The sequence below is a fragment of the Carica papaya genome, chromosome 5 (genome assembly GCF_054855325.1).
Source record: "Carica papaya isolate Zhongbai chromosome 5, ASM5485532v1, whole genome shotgun sequence".
NCBI lineage: Eukaryota > Viridiplantae > Streptophyta > Magnoliopsida > Brassicales > Caricaceae > Carica > Carica papaya.
The window spans coordinates 39,635,763-39,658,515 of NC_142313.1; the positions used below are offsets into that span (position 1 = coordinate 39,635,763).

The window sequence follows — 22,753 nt, forward strand, 5'->3', positions numbered from 1 at the left end:
ATCCGCGTGGGTGCGATCCGACGGCCCAGATCAATCGCGCGATCGGACGGCCCAGATTCAAACGCACGGACGGCCCAGATTCAATCAAAAACGAACGGTCCAGATTAAAACGAAATGAACGGCTGTGATCAAAAGGCAAGGGGTTATAAATAGAACCCCCACACCAGACCACAAACCCTAGCCGTCAGCCGCTCGCCGGAGAAGACGAACCAGAGGCCGACCGCCGCCACCCGCCGCCACTCGCCGCCGCACCGGGGAAATTTCCGACCGCCGATCGAGGTAAATTTCATACCCCCGACTCGTTCTTCCCCACTGATTCCTCCTATGGCCAAATCGAAGCCGAAATCCTGGCCAAACGGCCGGAATACGCGGCCGAAGCCCAGCGGCGCCGCCGCGCCCCCTCTCGGTTTTTGCCTCCGACGAGGCCCTTCCCGGCCTCCGTTCGATGCAATTTTGATATCACCGTGATCACCATTCTTTTCTCTACAGGTTGACCGAAGCCAAATCACCAAAACACGAACCTCGCCGGAGAGTCGCCGTACCCGAGAGCGCCGCCGCCGGTAAGCTCCGCTTTTCCGTGATTTTTTGGCCCCCCGAGGGCCCTAGGGTTGTTTTCTGACAAGGACCAATGCGAGAGTGGCCGAATTCGGCCGAAAACAGTCAACCCGAGGCGACTCGCCGCCGCCAGCGGCGGCGCCGTCGCCGGAGCACGGCGGAGCCGCCGTGCCGGAGTTGCGATTTGGGCCGAAAGAGGCCCTGGGCCTAATTTGAATTTTTTTTGGAACACGTGCAGGTACTGTTAGTGTGTTTCAGTTCCCCGGGAAAAATTCAGGAAAAATTAGGGACAGCCTGCAGACGCACTGTGAATCGTATTCGGATCCCGAAAACAAGTAAGGACCCCTCACCCTATTTCCTATCACGGTATTAAAGTTCAGAATGATAAAACGGTATTTCTTGAATTAACGCATGTGTGAAATTGCTTAAGGTTGCTAATGGAGCCCGAGTCTAGTGTGATTGGTGATTTACTGTTATTTGGCATGTTTACAGCTTTAAATGCAAAATGAGGTTTGATGTGTTCATTTTACAGATTTGTGTGCATATACTACGTTTTTATTAATCATGGGTTGAATGACTGAAAAACTGATACTGTATGTTGTCTGTTTGGCATGAATTACTGTTTGCTTGTTTGTATGTTAATTGATGATGCTGATTGAGGAAAAGGAAAATGAAAGATTGTATAGACTGATAATTGTATTATGGGGGTCAGCCTGACTAGATATCCTGGGAGATGGTGGACGGACCGGGTCCGTAGGGAACCCTACCGGGATTGTGGTCTCACATGCCGGACGGGGTATGGAGATCTTATGGTTTTGGCGCCCATACCGGACGGGGTATGGGGACGGCCCGTTTCACCCTCATACCGGACGGGGTATTGAGGTTTATGGTTTTGGCGCCCATACCGGACGGGGTATGGGGACGGCCCGTTTCACCCTCATACCGGACGGGGTATTGAGGTTCATGGTTTTGGCGCCCATACCGGACGGGGTATGGGGACGGCCCTGGAAACTGATTATGAATGTTAAAGGTTAACGGGTAGCGGAACCCCTATGGACCCCCACGGATACTAGTAGGCTGGTAAATGAGAAAAAAGATATGTTGTACAATGATTGAATTACAAGAGGCGTGATAAGTGTTATGTTTTACAGCTTAGATTATTCAATGATTATGATAATGTTATTGTTTTTCTCATATTGTTTTCATAAATTCCACCAAGGTAAGTGGATGGTAAAAGTTTTATTATTGATAAAAGGTTTTGTTGTAAATTATGCTCCATTGGTCTTTTTGTGGTTTTCTACCCACCTTTATCTCCGTGACGGTGAGATATCGTGATGTTCTTACTGGGCTAGTGTAGCTCACTCCTTAATTAACCATTTCAGATCAGGAAGACATGGTTCCCGAGCCCGTTCCGCAGGAGGACGACGAAGGGGATGCCTAGAGACTCTGTAGTCATACGCATAGTTTATTTTCGAGTTTTCTTTCTTAGTTAGTTTAACCTTTTATATTTTAAGTACGTTTGTTTGGTTTTTCGTGTAAGGGATGTTAACTGAAATTTTGATCTCGCTTCCGCATTCGATATATTTAAATACTCATTTCATTTTAATATTTTCCGGGGCCGTTACAAAGATAGGTTGATTTTTCGGTCTAATCCAAAAGATGACACCTTAATGACAAAAGATTCAAATGGTTGAGACCTATTATCTTTCATGCCACCTACTATAAATGATGAGGTGGATGAGTTTTATTTTGACCTATACCCTGCCATTCGTGAAGAAAAAATAAATCTTTGGAAGCCACGGCGAAGGATGTCAATTATAAAACTTATTGTGGAAAAATATAAGCCTCAAATTCCTCGAACAAAAATTGAAGCACTTTTGGCTTATTACTGAAAGCATGAAGCTAATCGAAATTGGAAATTATTTTTTTCTTCACAAAGGTCACTAATGAGAATGATTATGGTTATGCATTTTCGGACATGCCAAGGATAGTGTCAGAACATTATTTACTGATTTGTCAATTATGCTGAATTTCATTTTAGAGAATGCCATGATTGATAAAATTACAATGTAGATTCAATTTGTAGGTTTGAGTATTAAGCAGTTTGATAGGAAATTTTTAGAAAAGAGATTGGGGATCCATTTTAGACGAGTTCTCTAAATAGACACTACAATGTCTTTCATTTCAAGAATATACTTCACTAGAATTTATATAGAGTTAGATATTTTTAAATCACTATTATCCAAATTTCATGTTCACAAACGAAAACATTGTGTCGAATATAAAAGATTATTGTGCTTAATATGTTTGTCATGCAGTATGTATGGTCATGGCATTGACAATTGTCAGTTACTAAAATCTATTAATTTTTAGTGTAAATATGAAAAAAGATATCACTGTGGAGAGTAGAGATCGATAATATATATACGTTAAAACTTCAACAAGTTATTTGTGTACCACTAATGTAACACGTGATATATTATTACATTTTAAATATGTTGGCATGGATGTCATGTAATTGCTTGGTCAAAATAAAAATTTAAGTAACCTCTGCAAACCCATCTTCACCCTTGTCATCACCATCTTTATCTTCTGCATCCCTATCGAGCCCTAAAGCCAAAAATATGAACAAGTTTCTTTCTTACATGCAACCTTTCCTTCACATATTGAGATGGTTGGTTATTATATTGGTTAAAACTTGATTGAGTAACATTTCTTTGTGGAGAAGATCTCAAGTGGAATAAATCTTGATTTTGCTGTTATCCTCCCTAAAAGAATCATGTTGTTGCTTTATGAATCTTTAAGAATTCAATATCTCTTATTGCTTTTACTAAAAAATATATTTAAAAAAAAACCCAATAATCAAATAGTGTAGAAGAAACTTACATTAAAAACAAATAAGATAATAGAGGATACACAAAATCAATATGACTAGATAGCTGAAAATAATAAAAGAGAAATAAAGGAATATATAAAGACGGAGAAGTGCGAACAAGAGATTTGAATTTTAGGATTTTAATGACAATTCTATCAATAATTTGGGGGAGCATTTGTTGTTCATGTCCTCTATTTCATGCTTTTCTTGATAAGCTTGACCATGGAAAAAGGCTTGCTCGATCAACCTTGTAGCTTTGGCTTTACTAAGATTATCTCAATAGAAATAAGAAAAAAAAAACGATGATGAAGAAAATATAACTACAATAGCCTGTGTGAAGATGTGTTTACACTAGTGGAATAAAAACTTTTTACTGATGTAGGTGATAATATTACACTAACATAAGACCCACATCAACATATTTAAAATATAATAACATGTCACGTACCATCTTAACAGTGTACAAATGGTGTGGACCAGTCTTATGTAATAATTAAAAATATATTAGATCATAGAGACTAAAGACTATCAGATTTAATAATCATTATAACTATTATAAAAGTCAATTGTTGTCATACTGATATTCTTTATATTATTCCATAATTATTATAATAGTTATAAGATAATTGATTGATTTATTTTTTATAAACTTAAGTATTTTTTTTATATAATTAATTTAATCAAATATTTATTATGGTATCAAATCTAATTTTTATAAAATTAATTTCCTATAAGATTTAATGAGTTTGTGTTTAGTTTATTCTTTGAATCTAATGAACTTATGCACGAAAAATTGTGTTACGGTATAAATTATAGATATTGAAAGAGATAAAATACTCTCTGTTATTTTTAGTTTGCGACTGTTAAAATTTTTAATCTTTACTAAAATTATAAAATTTTATTTTTAAAATAAATTATAAAAAAAAATAAGAGTATGTTCAAGTAAGTTTTTTTTTTTTTGTCCTTAAAATTTTCAATTATTTATTTACTTCCTTCTCATTTCCTTTTCTCAAGCGTCAATTTTCTGAATTTTACCCAAAGATAGGGTTTACACCCCGCCCGCATGAACTCTTCTTATCTACACGCTACCGCGCTCTCTGTCGACTAGGGTTTATCAGGGTTTTCCTCCCTAACTTTTCCATTTTCCCCTGCCTCATGGCGAAGCCAAGCCGAGGACGTCGCTCCCCGCCTTCCGCGTCCGGTTCCGGTTCCTCCTCTCGCTCTCGTTCCAGGTCCAGGTCCCGCTCCTACTCTGGTTCAGATTCCAGGTCCAGCTCCCGCTCTCGCTCCCGGTCATTATCGCGGTCCAGATCGCCCTCCCGCTCACGCTCTCGATCTCGTTCCAGGTCTTTCTCTTCATCTTCGTCTCCCTCACGTAGCGTCAGTTCTCGCAGCCGTAGTCCTCCTCCCCAGCGAAAAAGGTGACTTCCTGCTTCCGCTCTTTTCAGCTTTTTTATTAGGTTTTTTTCCCGGTTTCTGATGTTGTTGGGTTGGGGTGTTTAGCTGTTTGGAGAATGTGGGTAAATGAAAGAAAATTAAGATTTTAAGCTGTAGCAGCTCGACAGTGAAGCTGCCTTGACATGTACCCTGGACTGATATTGAAATTAGTTGAGTTGAAAAGGTTGCCCCGGTATCTGAATTAGGTTTTCTTTTTTCTAGCTCTATAAATTTTTGTCGATTGACTTATCCTTCTTTTGGTGTGCGTTAGACACTTTACTTGGTTAGTTTAGTAGTTGCTGCTTAAGCTTTGGTTGGCATCACAAAGCTATCAGTTTGGGTTTATTCTTGATTATGGATATACTACGCAAATGCTTGGCCTGATAGCTTTGATTTTAAATAAAGCATATGGAAACAGAACCGGTGAAATTTGGAATGTAGAGTTTTCACAAGTACCTGTCCAGTGTTGTTGCAAATTTGTTTCCCCTTCCCCGTTCTGGACTTATTGTGGAAAAGACCTGTCTGAGTTAGAAACTTCAATAAATTAAACGTCTGTGCCTTTTCAAGTTCATTGCCAATGTTTTTTTGCTTGTTGAATTGCCTCTGCATTGTTGCATTTATTTTTGTTTTGATATCAAATTCTAATATTGTTTTTCTTTTATTCTCATTGGTAGTCCTCCTGGGGTGGCTAAACGTGGTCGGTCCCCTCCACCACAATCTAAAAAGGCTTCTCCACCCCCAAGGTAAAGTTATGAATTACATATATATGCGAATCTCATGAATAACACCACTAAAGTTTAAGCTTTTTAATTTGCAAGTGAAAAATGAACTTTAAGACATCAGGAAACTCAATATCATGTTGACTATCTATGTTTCATTAAAAGAATGGAGTGGGCTTACCTTTTTTCAAACAAGAAACTTTTTTTAGGGGTTAAAATTTTGTTGTTTTAATTTTTAGTTGGTATGTTTTAGTTGAGACCTTCCCATCCTTTCTAGAAATGGATATCCATGGGACTTCTTCCCCCCTTATTTTCTGTTTTGTTAGTAGAAAAAGCAACGATTAGACCTTGATTGCAATTATTTTGCCACCATATGTAATATTTCCAAAAAGTAACAGTTCATCAGTTGTATTTTATTTATATATCTACATAATTTGTTTATATACAAGTTAATTTATTTAGAACAAATTGTTATTTAAACAGTGTCTTCCAACATATTTAAGTGCTTCATACACATTGCTACATGTAAATTTTGGTTTCAGGAAAGTTTCTCCTATTCGTGAGTCTCTTGTTCTTCACATCGACTCCCTCAGCAGGAATGTCAATGAAGGCCATTTGAAAGAAATCTTCAGTATGTGCTCTTCTCTTCAATATTCGAGGTTGACTATATCTTTATGGTGGTTACCACTATGTTTTTTGATGTAGGACAAATTAGGATTAGTTTATCCCTAAGAATTTAGCTAGAAGAGAAAAAAAACTAAGAAACACACCTAAGATCCCTTACGCATGACTCCTAGTCTGAGGGTTTCTTAAGGATCATAGTTGCATCGCACAGCCAAGGTATTGAGGGAACTGCTATAATTAACTTTATTAACTAATTGCTTGGTCCCAAAAGTAAAATTATGCTTAAATATAAATTATTAGTTAATACTTTTGTATATTAGCTAGGAATGAAATTCCCAATCTACTTAGGAATTTTAATTCCTACGCATTCTCCATTATCTTCTCAAATTGGAAAAAAAATTGACCTCAAAATTTGAAGTGTCAAAGTATCCAAAAATCATCTTGAACATTTCAAAAAACACTTGGCAAACTTTTAGTTATATCGTTATTAGAAGCAGATTCTAGCAGTTGAATCCTAAAGGTTACTGAGGGTGTCATGGTTGTAATGAAAGGGAAACTGAAAATGACATGTACAAGTTGATTGGCAGTGCAATTATTTTGACTTCTGCTGTTTCATTTGAATCTGGAACATGTTGCTACTCTTTGGCATATGCATCTGGGCATACAAGTGAGCAAGGCATGATGGAACTTCGCAAAAGGAACTGGTGGAGGGGAGGGTGTAAGGTTGATTTTTGCTAAGCTACAACCTTGGAAAACAAAATAGGATAGGCTTTGAACATTCCCCATAAGAAGTAAGGATATTTGACAGATGTATGGTGCCCAACCAAGATACCAAGTAAAGGTGGAGCTACATACTTTTGAGTTTCATTGATAATTTTACAAAGGTTTGGATTTACCAAGTATCTAATCCCATCTTTTGTTGGTAAATTTCATTGATTGAAAGCGCCAGAGCTATGAGACTACACTCTGGATTACCTAAATAATTTAGGCAAAGGCATTTAAGACAGACTGCTTCATTGTTAACAGATCACCTTCAGCAAGATTGGAAGGAAAGATAGTTGAACTGGTAGAGAGGTGGATTATCCCAGTGAGGAGCGTATTAAGTTATAGTCAGTTCTGAATAACCTTTTCTAAATAGTAAACTATAAGATACTAATATTAATAAGAATAAGAAAAAACTTAATATTGGTTATATTTGAAATAAATCTAATTTTAATATGAAATTCATTTGTGAATATATGGTTAGTTTAAATTAAGATGGTTAAAATCCTTCTTAAAAAGATAACATGTGACCTTATTGGGATTTTATATGGAATTAGAATAGTGCATTCCAAGTACCATTTTTTTTCAAAATACAAAGTGTGAAGAATATCTTTAGTAACTGGCACTAAGGGGCGACAGCCTGTATAGAAATATTGACATATCTACCAAAGTATTAATGAGACCCCCTAAATCCTCCATATAGTAAAGAAGATGACCCAGTAACAAAAATCTAAGGATCTAGAACCATCTATTCCTAATCAAGTCAAAATCGTTAAGATCATCAACCTGTTCAAAAGCTCTTTTATTCCTCTCCTTTAAGACTGCCCAAAAGATGAACGGAATTAAATTCCCTCCTCCGCCCAGTAATACCCTTCCACACCTAAATTTGTTTTCTCAACAATCCTGCCATTACCAAGTTGATGCCTAAAAACCTATAAACAATAGTCCAAATCTTGTGCACCACCGGAAACTGTAGTAGTACGTGGTTACAAGTCTCCTTTGTCCTTTGACAGAGATAATATGCATTCACCATAATCTTGCCCCGTCTCCTCAATTTGTCAATAGTCAAAATACACTCATTGCTAGCCTCCTACATAAAAACAAATACATGATGCAGAATTTTAGCCTTCCAAATTTGTCTGAACGGAAACCTAGTTCCATCGTTTTCATGCTTGGATGAATGCTTATATCAAGATTTGAACAAAAAGGACCGTTAGTAGTGAGACACCACATAGGATTGTCATGACTCCTGTCCAATGTCATGATGAATAGAGTGCTTAGCAATTTTTCATACTCTCCGATCTCCCAGTTATTAAGATTTCTCATAACGAAACCTGTCATTCCTTCTGCCTCCCGCTGACGCATTCTAAGTATCATTAATTTGGAAAATTTGGAGTTCATTGTTTTAACTCAACGTGAAATTCCATGTAATGTAAATATTTTGTCATCTTAATATAATTTGCACTCTCCTAGTGGAATGAAGTGTGAATTTACAAATGAATTCCATAATTTTTCTGTATTTATTCCAAAAATGGCTTTAAAAAGTTGAAAATCCTTAAGTTACTAACTTACAACGATAGACTCCCAAATAGTAAAATAGTTTTATATATAAAAGAATTAGAATTTCTAATTTATTTAGGAAATTAAACTAAATCCATTCTACATCAGATGTCTGCCATGAAGCATCATGTGTTCAAAACATGTTTGCAAGCCATCTGTTTAAGATGAACATGTCACATGCTACCTAAATACCATATTTCGAGACATGAACACACCGCCTGCCTCATAAGCAAATTGTACATGGCCATTTGCATACTGAAATGACTCTTATAAAACTTTAGGGCTTTGATTGAATGCGAAGTTTGTTTAGGAGTTTGATTGAACAATGTGAAATAGCACAGGGATTTATTTTTACCTCTTATTTAGTATACATAACATCACATATAGAATCCAGCACTAGAACCTCAGATGATAGAGGTTCTGCTTCTCTCAGCGTCACTATGTGACTTGTGCTTATTTTCAGCACCAGCTTAAACAAATTCTTCCACTTACTTAGCACTTTTTAACTCAATTTAAATTGAATTGAGGACATTAGTTTCTGAGGTATTTTGAAATTTACACACCCAAAATCATTGCCACCAATTATGACCCCTGCCACCAGTGAGGAGAGTTAGCATCCTCTGATGGTTGGTGAGCATGGATGCTTTCGGCCAGATCAAATGAGTTGGATCTCAGCATGACCATATCAGATGCCACTTGTGGTTGCTACTGTTCGATCAGATGCAGTTGCAGTTGGATCTGGCCATGAGCAGACCATTCATGGCCGGTAGTCGTGGCCAAATTTGTGGCAACGTGAAAGTAGCTGGTCACTCAGTAAATTTCCTTTTTTTAAAAAATTAAAAAATTATGCTACTATAAACATTATTGAACCTTTATCTTTTATATAGTGTTTATACAAATTTTATGTCACAATTTATTATTTGTTATTAATATAATTTTTTATATCGAAAATAAATTTCATATTTTATTCTTGTTGCCCTTTAGTATTTTACATTTATAAGTAAAAGTATCAATAGCTCTTGCGGCAGTAAAATTCAGAGTTCTAGCTGTAAACAGTAAAAATCTGCATAACTTCTGCCAAACATGATTACAAAATACGAAGAGTGTTTTTGGTAAAAGCCCTTTGTGTTTGAGGTGGTTGTTATATACATTGGAGTATTTAGTTTAAAGTTCACTAAGTAGTGAAATTAAGCAGGATAAATTTTTTTTTGCAAGGGATAAATGTCTTGAAATTTTCTTCAAAGAAATGATTAGGTGTATGAGGAATCCTTTGTTGATTTTGATTGCTATCTTGGGAGGTTATACGTTAGTATTCATTGCATTGATTCTTGGGTTATATTTAGATGACCAACAAGATCAGGGAAGTGTGGATAGACTAGTGAGAATACCATTTGGTATCCTTCATTTCACTAGCTGTTATGATTGTTATTTGTTTTGTTACTATAGTTCGTAGAGGAACCTTTTTATCATTTGTTAACCATGAGAAAAGACTATATTTAATATTCAAACGAGAAAAGACTTACATTTGATGTTCCATTAATTGAAGTTACTTCTATCCTTTATTTCAAAAAATAAAATAAAAAGAAGTTACTTCTATCCTGAAGCTGCATCAGTTGAGGCTTCCATCAGCAGCAATCTAATTTTTCTCTCATTTCAGGTAATTTTGGTGAAGTTGTACATGTGGAACTTGCTATGGATCGTGCTGTAAGTATGCAAGTTTTGCCTTTCATGGCTTCTAGATATGCGTGTATATGTTTTCTGTGTGTGGTTGTGCTGGTGATTTTATAACTTAATTCATTTTTGCGTGAGCAGGTTAATCTTCCAAGAGGATATGCCTATGTGGAGTTCAAGACAAGAGTAGATGCCGAAAAGGCTCAAGTGTACATGGATGGTGTATGTTTTACTTAGATGTTAGGATGAAATTTTAAATAATAATGAGCTCAGAAGTGATGTTATTGGTTGCCCTAATGCAGGGTCAAATTGATGGGAATGTTGTTCGAGCAAAATTTACACTACCTCCAAGGCAGAAGGTTTCTCCACCCTCTAAACCTATTGCAGCTGCTCCAAGGAGGGATGGTCCAAAGACTGATACTGTCAATACTGACATTGAGAAAGAAGGATCAAAGCGGCAGAAGGATGGTATGTTTTATACCATATAATTATTTCTGTTAATATCCATTAGCTCATTTTGTAATGCATTTCATGTACTTAGTTTTAACTTGTTGATTTCAGCTTCTCCTCACCGAAAACCTTTAGTTTCCCCAAGAAGGAGATCTCCTGTAGCTCGAAGAGGTGGATCTCCTCGAAGACTGCTAGATTCTCCTCCACGCCGACGAATGGATTCTCCTGTTCGTCGTCGAGTGGAATCTCCTTACCGCCGTGGTGATACACCTCCTAGGAGAAGACCACCATCTCCATCTAGAGGGCGTTCACCATCCTCTCCTCCGAGGCGACTCAGATCTCCTGTTAGGTTGTCTGCCTGCTACTTGTTTGCTATGTTTAAACTTTTGTTAGTTTGGAAGCATCTAATAGTCGTTTCTGCAGGGCCTCTCCCCGAAGGATCCGTGGTAGTCCTGTTCGGAGACGTTCTCCTCTTCCTCCAAGGCGTCGGTAATTATATTTTTTAGAAACATATACTTCAGAAATTCAATGTTTTTATATGAACAATTTGAGTTATTAGAATCCATTAATGAGAGCAATGGCACCTATAAAATTCAGTACATGAAATAAGTGAAGAAGTGGGACTGTAGCATAACAAGTATTACTTGGGAGACACTGAGAAAGCATGATATGCTTTTGCTAGTTGGCTTATGACAACTATTGCTTGCTCACGTGAAGAATTTGTGAACATTGAACTTTAAGGTTTTATACACTTTATAGACATATTATAAGAAGATATGTTATTATTTTATAAGTTGTGGCTTAAGCTTATTATTGGGGCTTTCTTTCGTAGCAAGATTTGGGTCAGAGGTCTATTGTTGAGTTATAACTTGTTCTTGGTGAAGCAGATGTGAATCTTGTGCATTTGGTTGTCAAAGGACTTTTTACATATGTTTTTGTAGCGATGGACTGTGTTTTACAAGAAAAATTCTCTTTTTTTTTTCCATTCAGTTCACCTCCTAGGCGAGCTCGTAGCCCACCTAGAAGATCTCCTCTTGCTCGTAGGCGTAGCCGCTCTCCTATTCGGAGGCCTGCTCGATCACGTTCAAGGTCCATTTCACCACGGAGGTATAGTATCTAAATTGTTGCCGATGAAATTTTTTCTCCAAGGTTTTATTCATTTTCTTTTATTTTTTCCCAAATTGAATGAACATGAGTGATGTTGAATAACTGGGACAGTTGTATGTTTGAGACCTCCAAGGAATTATATTAAATTGAGCGTATGTCGTTTATAGACATCTTGTGTTGGGAACTAGAGGGGTGGTACCCAAAATTTCTGTAGTCATATGTATTTAGAGTTTATTCTTTTTAGAGAAATAACTTATTTGTTATTAGGCATAAAAGAATTTAAGAGAGACATGTGATTGATCATTGAAGTGGGGTCAATCTTTTGTTTTGTTAACTTTTTTGGTGAAATTTTTTCTCTCAAACTCGTTTACTGACCAGAGAATGATCAATTTGGAGAATACACATTGACTTTGATTCAAATTTGCAATATATGGATTATGAATAAAAATACAATTCAAATGATATAAATTTGAATGAAAATGACATTTTGATTTTGATTCAGTTTAGTATTTGGTTCAAGTTAGATGCTTTTATAATTTATTTATTGACACGTACGAATACAAATTATTGTTTGACAATTGGGGATACAAGTAAAATTGATTTAATTATGCATCAAATATGTAAATTATTGCTAATTTCTATATATCAGATAATTAAGATCTAGAAATTGATTGAAAATAGTGATAGGGGAATACAACATCAAAGGAAACTAGATTGTACATCTATTGTTTTGGCCTCTATTTTTCCAAACCTTTATTGTTTATTCCCATGTTTTTTATGTATGCCTGTTAGCATAGCTGCTCCAAGCATGCAGATGCAAGGCATGGACAGTAAAGAAACGTTATAGGATGCAATCTTGACTTATCTCATATCTTGTCCTTTCTCAAGAGATCATATTTTTTGTGTGTCCAAATGCAACATCCTTTACTGGATAGCAAATGAAAGTTCTATTTGGGTGCTTCTATACGTAGATGCATGTGGTAAATGTCGATAGTTGGCTCCAGGCATTGGGCTTTCTTACTACTTCTAATCTCGGTCTCATTTGGACGCCATCAGTGTTTTTAGATGACTAGAACTCGGGCCTACCATAATAATGTGCATGCGTGCATGAGTAAGCTTTGAGATATTCTTGTGAAAATCCTCCCTTACTAACCTTGCATGTCTTTATCTGGTGCCTTAATCTAAAGCAGAGGCCGAGCACCACCTGGACGACGTGGCAAGTCATCATCCTACTCTGGATCACGTAGCCCACGCAAGGTAAATGTGTTTTAATGTTTTTGAAGGAGGTCATGTATTAATTGGTTGCAACTATTTAGCCCATCTAAAAAAATGCTAATCTATTTTAATTATAGCAGATTCCACGAAGGGTATCGAGGAGTCGTAGTCCTAGAAGGTAATTTACATCTTTTGTGAGTTTATCTTGATGAAGCCATTTTCTCTGGTAAAAAAATGTGGGACATGGATTCTTTTTGCTTTCTATGAATCCACTGAGATGTATGGATCTGCTTTCTTCTTTAATGCCCACTTGCGTGTAAGTTGTGGATGCGTACAAGCTACTGGGGATTAGTTGGGTGATGGAGGGACGAATAGTCTCAGTCTCATTCCTTTTGCTATCTTTTGGGTGGTTTGGAAAGAGAAGGAAATGAGAGTTTTTGAGGGGGTGGAGGATGATTTTGATAGGATTAGAGGCTGGTTCCAGACCCTTGGTACTTTGGTAATGGGTCATCTTCTTTAGGCAATGGAGGATTTTGGGGCTTTTATTGACTTTCTGATTGACATGTAAATACTTCTTGTAAAATGGATTGACACCCCCTTGATGCTGGTATAATATATTTCATATCATATTTTTTATCTAATAAAAGGATATGCAATATCAGCGAACTTGTTTTTTATTTTTCTCCTTGTTATGATGGAGCTATTGCTTTTGCCTAAACTTGAGGCAATAGCGCCCAAGCTTTTTAAAGGAAAGTCTTTAACTGTCTGCTTTTCATGGACGTAGAAACCAAAATTTCTTTTTTTTTTTTTTCTGTAAATATACTATATCCAAATATGGTTGGGAGCTTTGCCGAAAGAAATAAATGATTAGTTGCAAGGAACTCAGATAAGTAGTACTTCGGACAAGCAGATAAAATTTGACTTGCTTGAAAATCTCCTAGAGGAGAGGCATTCTTAACTCATGTCTAAAATGTATTTGGAAAACACAATTGTAGTTTAAGAATACTAGATACGGGGCTTTGTTGCTTCTAGTTTTAAGTGCTAGAGTTGTCTGGGCCTTCATCCTGTGTGTGGGGTTCTTTCCTGAGCAGTTGCCTCCATACATAATAAACAGGTGACATGGGTGTATTTGTTATTTGTTCTTACTTTGGTGAGTATGGCCCTTTCATTCTTTCCTGAACCTAAGAAATGATATCCCTATCTAACGATTATAGAACAGAATCATTCTGTTTTTTTTTTCTTTTTTTTTTAACGCGTATGGTACAACCTACGATATGCAAGCAGTATCGGCATACCCCCACTAGTTTTGTTAAAGATATCTACAATACATAACTTTAATTTTTTAATCAATCACTGATGTTATATATATTTAAGGTAGAAGCCTGTATATCACATGAAAGGCATAAAAGGCTGCGATTCTCTTTTATCTTCTGATTCTATGTATTCCTTCTACAAATATATTTGAGCTGCTGTAATGCTTAAATTACAATTTAATGTCGACAGAAAGACTAACAGAAGCCAATTTTGTTGTGATTTTTTTATTCTAATTGGTCTTGCTTGCAGTCTCCATTAAATTTTGTGCTGATGGAAGTTTATTTCTCTATGCAGGCCTTTAAAAGGAAGGAGCAGCAGCAACAGCAGTAGCAGTAGTTCACCACCCCGTAAACCTTAGGTAATTTCTCTTCCTCTCTATCACTCTTCTCTCCTCTTCTCGTTTCTTCTCTTTCCAGCTCTTCAGTTGTGAATGGTGTAAGTCTGGAGTTTAAAATGGCCTCTAGAAAAAACCTTACTGGTAGCAGACTTGGGAGTTGACATTGAGCAGACGTATGTCTTTTGTGGTAGCGGACTATTTTTGTATCCTTATATTTCTGTAAACCATTACTGATGCTATAGATTGTATTTTACTTGTACTTTGGTTGTGCTAAGCTATCCTGGAGAATTATTGGGAACCTTTTTTTAGTTAAAATGGTTTTGATGATGAAATATTAATTTGTAAAAAATCAAAAATTTGCAAATATTCATGTGATTAGGTCGTCCCTAATCTGTTCATGAAGTTTTATTAGAAGCAACAGTGAACATAATTTCTCCTTCAAGAATGTAGCCCTACGTTTATCTTCAAAAATTTCTTTTGAATTCCACCATTAAACAACTGATATCTGCTTGTGCTCGCAAGGGTGCGGTGCAAGCCTTGCCCAAAGCTTAATTGGGGACTAATGACTATCTCTATACTATTTGTCTGGAATTGACTGTTATATTTACACATGCCTTAGAATTCAACAAAATTCTAAAAGTTATGCAGTAATTGACCTAATTGTGCACTCAAATTAAGCAATGAAAGTGATATTAAAGAAAAATGAAAAAGCATTCCTTATTTGTTCTTTAAAACGACAATCATGATTTTACTTGCTGTGTGTTATTATACGTTAATGATTTAGAAAAGACATTAAGGGTAACTAGTAAGGTTCTTAACGTTATTATTATTATTTTTTAAAATTTTAAACTATAATATGATTCTTCATTGTCACTCAACTACATTGGAAATTTGGGTGAGTTTGACAAATAGAGCAGAAGCTTTTGTTTATTAAATTACAAAATGTACAATTCAAAGCAGAAATTAATAGATCTAAAGTATGGGTATATTGAAGCAAGTTGTAGGAAACTGTATTTTGTATGGAAAGTAGGGTTCATGGTATAAAGAAAAAAAATTATTTATTCATCTTTTTAAATCTGAAGAATTTCAATTTAATAAATAAACTCGGTTATTTTTCAAATTCCCAACTGGTTGTTCCACTACTTTGCTTCCAAGAAATTCAAGACTGAAACTGAATGATCTTTGATTAATCAAATCACTTCTTAATCGCTCAAACCGGGAGATCATTTTGTTCATCTGATTTTTTCAGATTTTGCCGAATACCCACCTGACAATACACAACTTACAAACGATTATATTATCTTTCTGCAATATTTTCAAATGATCTTTCTTACAAACACAAATAATAGGCACCTTCAACAACATTTTGTAGAAGACAGATGATTAAATATTTTGTTTTTAGTAATAAATTTTGAACATCGCAACTATATTACGTTTTTCTCTAACAGAAACTTTTTTCTTTCAACAAAACCAAGGACGGATTGGTAAAGGAAATTCAATCATTCAACCCTGCTAATGTACAATATGCCTTCCAAATTCTATTGCATATTCCAGTAAGTATAGAAAAGCTGTGTTTGGACAAATCACTGTAGAAAAACAACTGATTTTTGTACACCCAGGTAACCTATTTTCTCTCTACATTCATTTGTCAGCTGATAAAATACCGGACAATACTTCAGCATCAAACGCAACAGGTTCTGGCGACGGGTAAAGAACTAAATCAGTCAAGAACCTTTTGAGCCATTGGATCCACATGATACCATATTTTCTTCTCTGATCAACTTGGCATCTGGATCTCAGCCAACAATTATATGGAAAAAAATTGTAGATAAAGTAAAAACAACCTTTCTTTGTTCTCTTGCAAACATGATTGACTTACAATATATTTCACTTGAAAGTGAACCACAGTCAGCAGCCTCAGATCATCCAGGAAGAGATGACAAAGAATTCCAGCAAAGCAAACTTGCTAGATGGTCTGAACTGAAAGAGAGGCTAGCTGACTACAGAGCTGACTTCATTCAAACCAAAGTGTCCGATTCTGATCATTCTTGCCACATGGCAGGCACTACAGAGGTTGATTCCTGCATAAAGAAGAATCAAATAAGAGTGTCAACAGCAACCGAGGGCAAAGAAGAAGTAGCAGACACAACTTGAAATGCCTTCATTTTAATTTTTTTCCACTAGAGTATGGAAAGGTGCAAAATGCAAAGAAATATATGATCTGACAAGTGTAATCAAGATGGCGCAAACTACAAACCAAGGGAGCAAAGAATAATCAATAACTATGTGTTCCACCGGATTCTCTTCCAAGGATTGACTAGAGGTACTTGAGTCTTTGTATTACAAGAGTACATGTCAGTGTATCCAACTAAGGAATTTTGCAACCCAGTGATGCTAATTACAGACTATGCAAAAAAGAAAGAAAACAGGCAAGTCAACTAAGATAATCCATGCATGGATTCAAGTTTAATTGAGAAAGTGATATTTCATATTTAATTAATCAATGAAGATATTTATGTTAGCTATTTAAACAAGCACTGAAAAGAAAGGCAGTAAAATTTAGATTCTATAATACAGAAAAAAAAACTGAATAACCAATAGATGAGAAAAAGAGAAGGAAGAAAATAGAACTTTTCATGACTTGCACCCTAAGTAACTCAATGGTTGATGCTTAATGCAATATTCTTTCACTGTTTTATGTTCAATTATATATCTGGCATGCTAAGTAACTGTTTCTCCAATAGGAAATAATATAAGTATTAATCATCCTGAGCCTTAGCTTTTTGTTAACAATTAGACTGATACGACAAGATGCACATTAATGACCAGAAGAGATTCAGAACATCAATATAACTCCAGACTTGACATAACATGTATTGTCAGGTAGATAAGGTGCATGATCATATAGATAGATACTTAAAGGCTTTTGCAATTATATTCGGCCGAGTGTTGGCTGGCCTGTCTAGGTTCAGTTAGACTTAACTCCATATCATGAGTTGCTGTCCAACCAGGCTCATATGCTTCAAGGAAACCAATTTTTGCTTTATTAGGAAGATCATGAGGATGTACAAATGGCACTCCATGTGGCCACCCAATCTCCATTCTTATATTGGCACATGGGCTATCTAGCGCATGAATGTGACTCTCACACTCCTTCAGGTTACAGAATTTAAGTTTGATCCCCTTCTTATCTGCAATATCCTGAACCCTTTCCTTGAGAACTCGCTGGGCCTCGAGCCGTAACCTCTTTGAAGGAGGTAGAGGCTTGCATCTTGAGCTATTCTTCCTCCTCCTCGTCAAGGGCTTCAAAGATCCTGTACCAGCATTTCATCGATCCAAGGACCTGCTGTTAAAAACTTCACACTAAGGCTAGTTGCATGAAAAAAGAAACAATGATGTTCCAACATTAACACAGTTGAACAAAATTAAATACAAAAAAAAGTTTCCAGGTTTAATATATTTGGAATCGTACTTCTTTTGACACAGGACCTAAACTCATTCACTATTTGTTTGAAGTTTGGTCTTTCTTCAACATCCAGAGTAATCTTAAAAAAAAAAAGCTTCTTTGTTCCCTCTCCAAGAAATATTTCAAATTTATTTCGTATCATACAAGAAATAAAGTCCATCTTTATATATGCTCTGGGCAAATTCTAGTACTCCATTCTATTACATATATAGATGAGGACAATAAAAAAACCAGACCCCCAGTCTAGTATCAATTTAAGTCTTGAAAATGATGGATATAAATATTTGTTTGATAAAAGAAAAAAAAAATGATAATCCCATTCAAAGATACCCAACCAATGTTGTGACAATCTTAACACTACATTATTAACATTAGTAGTAGTATTATTATCATCTACTATCAAGAAAATTACTGTCATCATCATCTACCATCGAGAAAATTACTGTCATCACCATCCATACTTTCCACACAAATTATTTGCTTCTCTTCTATAACTAAACTGAAAATAAAACTAATAGAGTGAAACGTATGTTTAAAGAGGGTACTTCAATGGCTTTTCTTTTCAATCAACTTAGTTTATATTTGGTTTTGAGTTAAAAGAAAAGGATAAGAGAAATATTATTTGGATAGCCTCCAAAGTCCCTAAGAACTATCCAATTATAAGTTCTAAAAATCTGGTTAAGACTACCTTATTTTCAGCTTTAAACTGGTCTGTTCTAAAACTCTTTTTTCTTTTTTTCTCATTTGGAGGAAAGCGGCCAAAAACTTTGTTGACTATCTCTTTTGGACAAAACGAAAAAAGAAAAGAAACCTCTTAACATCTAATATGTTCTCTAGTAATTATCTTTTCTACTTGAATTCTCCCACGTTATCATTTACCAACTTCTCAGCTTTAAGCACAATTTTTACCAAGCATTTGACACCTTATTTTAAACTTAAAGTTGCATAAAATGTTCAACTAACCAAACACCAATTGAGCTTAAAACTACAGGAGCACTAACTAACGCTTCATAAATAGAGCCACTCTAAATGGGCCCTAAATATATTTCCTAGTCACTTTGTCAAGTAGCAGAAGCAACGAAGGTTCATAGATCAATAAAAATCCCATTACACAGTATCTGAAATGACCAAACAATTGATCTGTTCAATTTTCAAATGTATGATGAATTTATCGCAAATGTTAGGTGATGCGACCCAAAAATTGTGAGCCTTCAATCAGACAGTCATTCCAAGGAGATATTGGAAGATGGGTTTCTCACCAAATATAGTAGTTTACATTCCATTAAATTAGTGTTTAAGATTTTTTGGGGGAAGGGGTGGGTGGGGGGTGGTGGGGATTGAAGTTGACAAAGATCAAATTTTGTAGGATACTTTTAAAGGGCTGTATGAAAAGCCAGATAACTGAGGTCATGAATTTAAGTGATAAAATAGAACAAACCCATTATGCTGGAAGAGTGGAATAAAGAAAAGGGCTCATAAGAACCATTAAATTTGTTCGTTGTTGCTATTGTTATTGTTTTACGAACAATGATACCAAATAGGCAAAATGAAGCACATATATGAGCACGAACTAACTAATCTATCTCAGAAAGAAAACAAGAGACAGCCAATGTTGTTGTTAGAAAGATGAACCAATTCTCTGAAGAAGGAAAGGAAAAAACAAGATAATGTAGCATTGCTAATTAAGAAGCTAAAAGATGAGCATACTGATATGCTTCTTACCATCTTGGCTGGCAGGGAAATTGAAACTTTGGAAACCTTGCCTGTTGAAGAGCTGATCGGTGGGGTGTGATCTCTGCATGAAGTCATCAACTGGTACTGGAAGCTGGAATTGAGCTTCAACCCCATGACCTGCTGCTCTCATCTCTGAGCAGCTGAGACTTGTCATTGATTTAGGCATGAGTTTAAATGACAAAGAAAATCGTCCATACATATTATTCTGCATGTTAGTGACCTCAGTTCTATGAAGTGCAGGATTGACATAGCCTGCAGTTGCCTGGTATAGTGCAAGTCCAGGGTATATCACAACTTCTTGTGGACCAAGGTCTCCATCAACAAGAACCCAGCGACCATGAAGGTCTCTAATATGCAGGCCTGCCTTATCTGATTTCACGAGAGATATCAGGCTTTTGTCAACCTGGTGCTCCTGGTCAGCATACATGACTAGTTGGCCATCCTCTTGGGCTGTTAAATTATGGTGTTGTGCCCCCTGAAAGGATGGCCTGGCATGACAGCAAACAGACAATACGGATGATGATACTTCCCTATTTCTCAGAGGAACATTATCAAGTATCTCAGTGAATGGAGAGCTACGCAAGTTCAAATAGAAGCTAATTGCATCCAATATGTCCCGAGCTGCCTTCCCAAGTAGAGAAAAAAGGTCTGGCAAACCTGCTGGAGGAAATTCTATAGTATTATTGGAATCTGTAGGAGTCAGGCCAGGTCTGAAATCATAAGCTTCTAGCCACAGGTGAGGATCAGCATAGTAACCCGATGTCTTGCACCATTCACGTGAATCATTTGTATGGATCATATCTGCAGTTGGGTATGATGCCCTTTGGTGAAAGTAGAGGTGAGCAGACTCTAAACTAGATCTTAAGAGAGCCCCATCACTTGTTGGAAACTGAATGATACAAGCAGAATACTGAGCAAGAGATTGTGACAAAGTTGAGACTGATAACTTGTAAGACTCTGAAGGAATGCCTTCAGAAGGTGCTAGATCAGTGAGCTTCACACGACCCAAAGATGGCAGGCCATCGCCTGCCATGAAATTCGTAGTATGCCAGTCACCTGAACAACAAAGGATGGTGGGCCCCTATTGACATCAGAGCAAATAAGTTATATATTTAAATATATAAATCTAAATTTTGATAGCAATATATATTTTCCATCCATAGAATGAAATATGCATTATGTTTATACAAATAAAATATAGAAGGAATTTCAATTCTTACTGAGACTTTTTATTCATAAATGCCCTATTTTCATTATATAGAAGGAAAAAGTCTAGATTACTATGTACCGATCGAACAATGACTATTCATGAATCCAAAATTGAATCAATTACATACTGGTTCCAAAATAGAAGAATATTATGATAAAACTTCGTTTGAAACGATATAGTAGAAAACAACATGCAACTTGAATTAAAGGACATGATCTACTGTGGATTTTAACCTCCACCACTTTATATTATGCAGAAATAAAGAGAAGTGGAACAAGTCAAAATCCAAAAGAAGAGCACCATGAATTAATTATGGAACCATGGAAAGGGAAAAAAGAATGGTTGGATTTACGTTGGATTTACAGTCAACTATTGAACAACGAAAACAATGTGATAACAAAAAACAAAAATGGCATTAATATATTGAGATTATGGAAAATATAATTCAAATCACAAATTTTTTAGTAGAGATTGACTTTAAGATGCCCAAATTGCTTCCAAACACTTGACTCTTAAAGTTTCTAAGGTAGATATTCATTGAAAATGATTCTGGGCATAAGAAAAGTCTCCACCATTGCTCAGTGCCACAAAGAAACAGTTATAGAGGATCATGAAATAAAGTACCAACTGGAAAAGAGCATCCAGAACCCTTTGATTAAACATGCTAATGATTAGTAAGAGAAATAAAACTTCCTAGAGCAGCGATTTTCATGTTGTTAAAGACAACCACAACTGTGAGGCGAAACTGAACCAAGTAATAGAATCCCTCTAAATTGAAACTAGCTGGAGTAAAGTATATTGGAGACTAACGGAGTTTTAAAAAAAGAAAGAAAAAAAAAAGAGTAAATTCTATATCTCAATCAGGGAGGCCTATACTCGTGGTCTCTTGCAAAGTCAGGCCTTTTTAAATTCGAAGGCGAGTACCTCAAGAATTGCACAAAACCCAAAACTTCCTAGAGCTACCTCTTTACTTATGAAATTGCTAATCTCTAATTAAAAAAAAAAAAAATTGGGTTCAGAAAAGAAGATCATTATTTAGAAGTTATACGCATATTCAGCTAAGTAGCCATGGCTTAGGTTAATAGAAAGTTTTCTCCTTGGCAAGCAGAAGACAACCAGCCACTACCAAGCTATTTTCCCAGTCAAAATAACAGTTCTTGTATAAAGCTCTCAACACCACCAACACTGAGCGTAAAACTCACAAACGGTCAATATAAATCCCACGACTCGATAATTGTGAATCCCGAAAGAATGACACTAATTGCTTCCCAGAATTTGAAAAAAAAAAAAAAGAGAAGAGGAAGGATAAAATACATCGCATCATAAAAACAGAGAAGTCTCAGCATTAACCTAACCCTAGAAATGAAAATAAAAACCCTCTAATTGGTTTCAAAATTGAACTTTTACGTGAGTAAAAGCTCCGGCTAAAGCCAGAGACTCGAAACTTAGAACGTTAAATGATCTAACGAAATCTGCAAATAAAGAAAAATATAAAATTTACGGAGAATCATGAGAAGAAAATGAAAAGAAGCAGGTCCCCATAAACAAGAAGAAGGACAAAAGTTGTTGAAGCTTTACCTGGGGGTTTGTGGGTTGAAGATGGCGGCGGTCTGTTTGTGTTTATGTTTTATTTTGCTTGTATTGAAGAACCAAAATAGAAAAGAAATAATTTTTTTTTTCAAGTGAATTAAAATTAAATCTTTTGGGGGAAAAAATG

At 36.0% G+C, this 22,753-nt stretch overlaps 2 protein-coding genes across 4 annotated transcripts; one reads left to right on the top strand and one right to left on the bottom strand.

The window, feature by feature from the left end:
• Positions 1 to 4,437: 4,437 nt before the first annotated feature.
• LOC110821034 (arginine/serine-rich protein-like protein) lies at positions 4,438 to 14,885 on the top strand. Of its 2 annotated transcripts, none has more exons than XM_022050730.2 (12): positions 4,438 to 4,851; positions 5,542 to 5,610; positions 6,129 to 6,217; positions 10,190 to 10,236; positions 10,345 to 10,425; positions 10,506 to 10,671; positions 10,765 to 11,002; positions 11,077 to 11,142; positions 11,644 to 11,760; positions 12,951 to 13,017; positions 13,113 to 13,153; positions 14,584 to 14,885. In XM_022050730.2, the coding sequence occupies exons 1-12, from the start codon at positions 4,586 to 4,588 to the stop codon at positions 14,645 to 14,647; spliced, it is 1,311 nt and encodes a 436-aa protein (XP_021906422.2). In that variant the 5' UTR covers positions 4,438 to 4,585; the 3' UTR covers positions 14,648 to 14,885. The 2 variants fall into 2 exon arrangements, with proteins under 2 accessions (XP_021906422.2, XP_021906423.2); XM_022050731.2 differs by having other exon boundaries at positions 13,116 to 13,153.
• A 1,254-nt stretch (positions 14,886 to 16,139) lies between these two features.
• LOC110821127 (2-oxoglutarate (2OG) and Fe(II)-dependent oxygenase superfamily protein) lies at positions 16,140 to 22,750 on the bottom strand. 2 transcript variants are annotated; one of them, XM_088220876.1, is made up of 4 exons: positions 22,615 to 22,750; positions 19,815 to 20,907; positions 17,610 to 17,940; positions 16,140 to 16,707 (listed from the first exon to the last, which is right to left on the bottom strand). In XM_088220876.1, the coding sequence occupies exons 2-4, from the start codon at positions 20,857 to 20,859 to the stop codon at positions 16,692 to 16,694; spliced, it is 1,392 nt and encodes a 463-aa protein (XP_088077002.1). In that variant the 5' UTR covers positions 20,860 to 20,907; positions 22,615 to 22,750; the 3' UTR covers positions 16,140 to 16,691. The 2 variants fall into 2 exon arrangements, with proteins under 2 accessions (XP_088077002.1, XP_088077003.1); XM_088220877.1 differs by lacking the exon at positions 17,610 to 17,940.
• Between the last annotated feature and the right edge of the window lie 3 nt (positions 22,751 to 22,753).

Bases quoted from the DNA above. Each gene is read 5' to 3' on its own strand.
- LOC110821034 (XM_022050730.2), top strand. From the start codon at position 4,586: ATGGCGAAGCCAAGCCGAGGACGTCGCTCCCCGCCTTCCGCGTCCGGT. The intron at 10,237-10,344 runs GTAAGTATGCAA...TTGCGTGAGCAG, and splicing joins AACTTGCTATGGATCGTGCT to GTTAATCTTCCAAGAGGATA. The intron at 13,154-14,583 runs GTAATTTACATC...TTCTCTATGCAG, and splicing joins AGGAGTCGTAGTCCTAGAAG to GCCTTTAAAAGGAAGGAGCA.
- LOC110821127 (XM_088220876.1), bottom strand. From the start codon at position 20,859: ATGGCAGGCGATGGCCTGCCATCTTTGGGTCGTGTGAAGCTCACTGAT. The intron at 17,941-19,814 runs GTAAGAAGCATA...ATGCTGGTACAG, and splicing joins TTTCCCTGCCAGCCAAGATG to GATCTTTGAAGCCCTTGACG.